This window comes from Monopterus albus, unplaced genomic scaffold, assembly GCF_001952655.1.
Source record: "Monopterus albus unplaced genomic scaffold, M_albus_1.0 scaffold182.1, whole genome shotgun sequence".
Lineage (NCBI taxonomy): Eukaryota > Metazoa > Chordata > Actinopteri > Synbranchiformes > Synbranchidae > Monopterus > Monopterus albus.
Window position 1 is genome coordinate 1069946 of NW_018128062.1, and position 7270 is coordinate 1077215.

The 7270-nt window shown below is 39.8% G+C and overlaps 1 protein-coding gene across 3 annotated transcripts in view; it reads left to right on the forward strand.

The window, feature by feature from the left end:
* The first annotated feature begins 205 nt into the window (after positions 1–205).
* The window catches only part of cnstb (consortin, connexin sorting protein b), a 24004-nt gene continuing 16939 nt past the window's right edge, over positions 206–7270 (forward strand). The window contains exons 1-3 of one of the 3 annotated variants that reach the window (XM_020616994.1): positions 206–831; positions 4524–5051; positions 6578–6687. In XM_020616994.1, coding sequence (XP_020472650.1) covers positions 4964–5051; positions 6578–6687 — 198 coding nt within the window. In that variant the 5' untranslated portion in view covers positions 206–831; positions 4524–4963. The remainder of the gene's footprint in view (positions 832–4523; positions 5052–6577; positions 6688–7270) is intronic. The other 2 variants (XM_020616993.1, XM_020616992.1) reach the window with 2 other exon arrangements.

The following is a 7270-nucleotide window of genomic DNA, read 5'->3' on the forward strand; positions in this document are numbered from 1 at the left end:
ATGGAGAAGTGATGTTTACATCATTGTAGTTTACATAAGTAAATCTATTCTGCTGTACATTAAGGGAAACTGTAGGAAAATAAAAGGCTGTGCCAGTTCTGGTTTTAAGAGTTTTTAATCTCAATCATAAAAAGTAAAGAAAAAAAGGGCATGTCATCAGGTAATTCAGAGCCTTTACATTTCATAGATGGTTAAAACATTAGTTTTTGGTGTTAAAACAAATCACAGTAAACTCTCCCTTGTGTTGTGAATATAACCTATACATTTGTTTTTATTAAAACGATGAGGCCTAAATGATTAGTCTCCTTTATATCTGTTACAGCAAAGATTGAGAGCACACCACAAAATGATTGTCTGATCTGTACCGCCTCAGTCTGATAAGCTAATAAAGCAAACGCTGTTTTCTTTTCGGGTTATGTAATAGCTGCAGTAATACAGTGCAAACATGATGTACATTTTCTTATTGCCCTTGTAATCCAGTGCACGGATTATGATTTTAACAACCCGTCATGTGACCGCTTCATCTGCTGTTACATAACCGCTGACACACATCCGGGAGCCAGTGTGACACATCTGCCAGAAGATGGCAGCCTCGGCTACGAACTTAGATAAATAAATAAACATGACAGGCAGGGATATATATCTTGCAATGAGGAGAAGCTGATAAAAATCCCCGGATTGAACCGTAAATAAGAAGCACGAGAGAGGCTGAGAAGCAGACAGAGGTTCCTGGGGATCCTGCTGTAGGCCGACAGGGAGAGGGGAAAACACCGCGGACACTGCTTCAGGGCGTTGATGTCCAGACGGGAAACTGCGAGACATCACCCAGTAGTGAGTGCATCTCCCCATCCTGTGTCCTGTGTTGTGAATTCCGTTTATTTTGTAGCATTGTGCTTGTATTCCTTACTACACTGAACTAAAATAGCCTAGCCCTAGAAGTGGTTTAAGAGGGATGTCACAGGAGAAATAGGAAGCAGGCTACCGAGTGTAACAGCAGTGTAAACGGAATAAGGAATAAACGCAATAAACTCCACAGCCTACTTCAGACACGCTGTCACGGGGATGCTGTGGCTCAACACCTTTCCGTTGTCTGACGAGTTTGCTCAAAAAGACTCGGATAAACGATGGAAGATGGAAAAACGTTCAGCTGAGCGCGAGGTGTCGTAGCGCGCGCCCCTCAATGCACTTGTTCACTTAACGCGCGCGCGCACGCACGCATGCACATTCGGCTGCCCACCTACGCCACATAAACCTGACAAGAAATGTATTAAAACCACTAGAAGGTGAACAGAGGAAGAAATGTTTTTCCCAGCAGTTTCACATTTTAAATCGCCTAATGGGACTACAAGTTAATGATGTGAGCAAAAACACAGTGATGTTATCGCCTTAGCTCATGGGAGATATATCGTTTTGTCAGGAATAATTAAGACATTTACAGGTCATGTTATTGTTTTGTGCTGGCAGCACATTACTTTGTGAAGGTGTTTGTGATGCATTGCTGCAACCCCACTTTAAAGAAATATGGAGTCCAGTTATCCTACTCCATACTGAGCCAATTTTATAACCAAATGGCAAAAGCAAACCATTATGCCAGTGCAACATACTGTATTAGCACAAGAAAATATTAAAAGGTAGTTAAACATTTTTGGCAATCACAATGCTGAAGATCAGTGCACTATATAGGTCTATGAAGATACGGCCAGCTGATGGTTATCTTAGCTTAGCATAAACACTGGAAACAGGAAACACCTAGTTTGGCTTGTCTGTCCTAAGGTAGCAAAATCTGCCTATTCTCATACTTAAAAATGACTAATCATTATGTTGTATCTTATTTGTTTAAAGCTACAGTATGTAACTTAAGGCGGCACTAGCATGAACCTCCAAATCAATCCACTCTGCTCCACCCAGCTCTCCCTCTCCCTGCTCCACTATGCTCTACTATGATCTGCTACGCTCCGCCATACTCTGCCCAGCTCCTCAGATATTTGTCATTATGAAACTGAAATGAGAATGCAACAAAACTTGCAGAAGAAGCAAAAATAACTGAAAATCTCTGATTGGTTAGAAAGGCCAAAACCTTTTCAAATCCCTGCACTGCTGACAGTGTTGTTGAGTGAGTCTGGGTTTTGGACCATATTTCTAGAACTAAAATATTTGAAAAAAGTTACATACTTTAGCTTTAGTCTGTACAAAAAAGTGGTTCCTAACTGAGACTAGGTTGTGTGGGATATTAACCATCATCATGGAGACTCATCTACTCACTAGCCGACCTTTAAGCCTTGTTATTTTTAATCTTGTGCACTTGCAAACTATTCTAAGTGACACAGTCATGATCACTAACTCGATAAGGTCATCCCTGCAGCACTATAGTTCAGTCAAATGTCAATGTATTAGGTCCATGCAAACTGTCTGACAAAATACTAGGAAAAATGACATTTAATTTAACACTGGAAACCATGCAGCTGTAACGTTAAACACAGCAGTCTATGTAATTTGTAGTAGCTAGGCCTATAAACAACAACAAAAACAAAATGGACACTATTACTATTTAAGTAAGCTATTGGTTTAGGAAAAAGGTAAAAGATAGTAAAGACTTTACTGAAAAAACAATCAAGTTCAATAGCGTGTAGCAATTCAGAGGAGAAGTGGAAACCTCACAGTGCTAAAGCAAAACCTTACTCTCCACCTTTATTCTCCCCCCCCATCATTAAGTTAATGCTACAGATCCTTATGAGTCAGTCTGTGCTCCCAGCATTTGTACTTTGTGTCACATTCCATGTTTCCTGCTAACATGATGTAAACGCACAGTATCACAAAGCTTTCTGTGCCTTCAGCTCACTCAAGCTGGAAATGTAGGTTTCATGAGCCAGAAATATTTTTATCTGCAGAAGAAAAAGCCACAGCCTGTCTCTACCAATGGAGAGAAGGCACACCTAGCACGGTTTTATAGAGGAGCTTGTGTATAAAATTGCATCAGTTTGTGATCCATTTACTAGGGAGACTAAAACAGGCTTTGTAGTGTAAAAACAGGGAGTCCCTCAATCTCTAAAGCCAAAGAACAACTAAATTGGACCTTATGTAAAAGTACATGAAAACAAAAGAAAAAAACACAAAGCCTTGACAACACAGTGTTTGGTATCTCTTAGTAATTAGTCAGTAAATAGTACGTTTTTTTATATAGCCTTATTTCATATGTTATGTTTTCTTTCTATTGCTGTACCGACTGGAGGTCACTCTAAAATGTCGTTGTACGTGTTAGAATGACAATAAAGGATTATCTAGCTATCTATCTATCAATTACAGTGACATTGAAAGGCCAATCCACATAATGTCAGCCTTTTGTGAACAACTACAGGAAAACCCAAAGCCATAACACTAAATCCTTTCCTGTATTTTAAATATTTTGTTCGCTATTTGAAATTATTTGAACTATAAATTAATCTTGCAGTTGTTTTTATTTATGGGTTTATTTATTCAATTTATTTGTCCTTTATCAAAAAAGTCAGAAAACAGTTGAAAATGCTGCAAATCAAAGCTTCTTCTTAAAGATCAGCATGTTGGCGTTGCCATTTTGAGCTTATTTGCATACAGAGGTTAGCATTTAGCTCAAAGCACTGAGTACAGTACCTAAGGACAGCTGCTAGCCTGGCTGTAGACTGAATATGGTTTGTTACAAGGTACCGTTTGTCAAAGGGGGAAATATCTTTGCAGAAGAATCATCACATAATTAACACACGTCACATTCACAAATCTCTGGTGAATTTGAATATGTGCACATTACTCTCCTTGCAACCTAGACTTTAAGTTACAGCGTATTCCACTTTTTACATTTAAAAACACTGCAATATTTTGTACAAGAACTCCTGATGGGACTTGGGGAAAAAAGTTGGACATGAGGGGTCACTGAATGATTTGATGAATTTGAAAGTGATGTGAATCATATGCTGTGGCCTTCACAGTCACCAGAGCTTAGCCCAGTTGAACATCTATGGGAGATTTTGGACCAGTGTGTTAGACAGCGTCGCTACCATCATCATCAAAACACCAAATGAGGGGATATGTTTTGGCAGAAAGGTGTTCATCCTCCAGTAGAGTTTAGAGACTTGGAGAGTCAATGCCAAGGTGAACTGAAGCTGTTTTGGTGGCATGTGGTGGCCCAGCACCTTGAGACACTTTATGTTGGGTTTTCCTTTCATTTGTTACCCGTCTGTAGATTTGCCAAAGTTCTGCCTGTTTGTGCATTATTATTGTTAATTATTTTATATGACACAGTGTATTATGCAGTTATTTTCAAGCTGTGAGTTGTTCACAATTGAGCGCTCTGCCATGCCTCAATGGACAGTTGTGGTTTAGACACACCTTTCATTCACTGACATAATTACCACTTTTACTAAAACTGCTGCTTCTCCTTGTATTCATTCCTTTTCTTTCTTTCGCTGTTTGTGGGTCCTTTCCTGCTCAGAGCAATCTGCATGCATGAAGCATACAATTTTTCTGTTTTTAAAACATGCCTTTTTTCACAGCTTCCTTGTAAAGAAAGAAGAAAAAAGCAAAACAAATCACATGAAGGAGTGCAGAAAGTCAGCAAGAACTGGGAACTACATTCTCTGCAGCCCGCCCTTTGTAGACTATGGTGGACATTTCAGATCTCTCTATTCTTGGCCACCCAGGAGAGGCAGTGGAGGATTAAATCACATGCTCTGTCAAGGGTGAATGCAAACCACACCTATTGAAACCTTTTCCAGGCCTCTTTTTCTCCTTGAACCCCTACCGGGATCTTAGAGACATTCTCAAGTAATTAGCTTATCTCACACAAAGCGGTACTCTGATAAAGGTCAGAAACATTTTATGTTTTTTCAATGAGGGCTCAAATCGAGACCCAGCCACGGGCCACTGGAGGGTCTCAGAAAAGCTTTTGGGGATCATTCATTTGGACGTGAAGATTACAGAGGCAACAGACATCATGGGTAACAAGAACACCAGCCCACTGAAAGGTCCTGACACTGGACCTACACAGAAAGAGGATGGGGTGTTCATCGATAGTGTCACAGGTAAAATATTTAGCTCTATTATATTTTTAATCTAATATACAACTGCTGTGCATTTAAAGGAATTTAGCTTTTTGCAATATCAGCTAACCTGGATGGTAAAGACCATGTATAGCTCATTCAATAAAATGTCACACACAGAGAAAACATCTTTAAAAGGCCTTAGACTGACTTTATTAATCTGTTATGACAGTAGAGACAGTAAACTGATAAAACACATTGTTCAACAGTAAATATGTCAATATCATTCAAACTGTTATTCAGCACTGGAAACAGCTGAGTTTAAAATGATAAGAATGGGAACCACAGCCAATACACTTAGATAGTTATAATGTATTATACAGCTGGAGCTGAGATAGTGACTGTCACAGTAATGGCTGCAGGTGAGGTGCTGTCAGTGCATGGCAGCCTGCTGAGATAATAACCTGTTTGTCAGTCGATTTTAGTACCCAACACATCTTTGACTGACACACACATTTTGGCTGTATGATAACTGCGGTACCTAGCCTTGTGTTTAAAAAAGCATAAAACTTTATGAACATTTTTAAAAAACACCCAGTCATCTATTAGAAAATAACAACACAAGCAGAATAATTACACAGGGAGGAGGAGGATGTAGAGAGGGAGGCAGGGAAAGGAAGTGAGCTTTATTTTTCCACGAAGACTAACAACTCCAGTGGCTCCTGCTTCAAACCTCAGAATTGCTTCATACCCAGCATTTAGGCATTGCACAAAGAGCCGAAAACCATTAGCCTTACATATTGCACCTTATTTAGAGTCCTGATACAGGCTGGGATGAAAGAGTCCTTGTAGCATTTCAGTCTAATTCTACTTTTCATCCCAAAAACCAGGGGCTGCATGGTGGACAACCAGAAGGTTCTGGGTTCTAACCTCTGGGGCCTTTCTATGTGGTTTTTGCAAACAGCCCTTTGAAGTTATTAAGTTGCTAATTTTAGAGCTTAGCGTAATGAGAAAATGGGGAAACAATCTACTTTCACATTTCAGTTTTACAGGGGGTCATGTGTTGTGCTATTTCTTGGCCTGGCGCCATCACTTCCTGACCTTTTGTCAAGCACAGTAGCTGCGTCCCAGTGTATCCAGTCTTTACACTAAGCTAGACTGGCTGCTATGGCTTCATATGTAGCATTCAGACATGAAAGTGGTATCAGTCCATTGAAAAGCCCATATCTTTCAAACTTGGTTTCTGATTTTTTTCTCAAAGGAGAATACAGGACAAATAATTTACACTATGCTGTAGACAAAAAAAAGCACAATACTGGACAATGGCAGGAGCCTTAGATGTTACTAGTAAACTAATACACTGTATTTTAAGTACTATAATATACAGTATGTATTTTCATACCAGTGAGTTTACATTTTTATTACTGAACCTCAACTGTTTGGATACATACACTCTATGTACAGAGTGTACATAGAGGATATTAGAGGCTAACAGAGTATAAGTGAAACATCTGAACCATTAGGTACATGTATATTTCACTCTAGCATTTCTTTTTGTTGTTTCCTAGGAATGGCCTCTAGAGATGGACCGTTGAGCCCCAGCTCAGAGTTGTTGGCCTCTCTGCAGTCCCTCAGAGAAAACAGTGACTACACACTGCTGCCACAGTCCCTGCACCAGGTGTGTGTCTGTGTGTGGGGCTGGGACTGGGAAGATTTTTTTTCTCCCTAAATCCACAGGGAATATGTGTCTTTATTTAGTCAGACAGGACAGCTTTGTGTGCAGATGTATCGATGCCTGCTTGTGACTTTCTGTATGCTAACATCTACAGTATGTGTGTGGTAGTGCTCCTGTGTGACCTGATTCCAAAGTCTGTTTTCTTTGTTAGCTGAGACACTGAAAACAACCCCCTGAGCTGGTGTTTGTCACACATATTAAAATAGCTTGTCACATTTTTACCATGTATATGCACTGAGATAGCTTGGTTTAAAAATGTCAGCTGTCTGAAAATCGTATATGTTCGCTTTTAATGCAATGCTCAAGGAGAAATCAGGAGTAAGTACTGAAGCAGAAGAGTACACTGATGCAACGTTCCCCATCTACAGGTGCAAGAATTTGAACTGGCAACTCTCTGCTCTTTTGTTCTTTTCGTACCACCTCCTGCGGCCTCAGATCACATTACAGCATCCAAACAGAAATGCTAATTAGAGGTGTGATAAATATAGTTTGGTCCTCTGTGGTTAGTTGAAAAGAATCATGAATG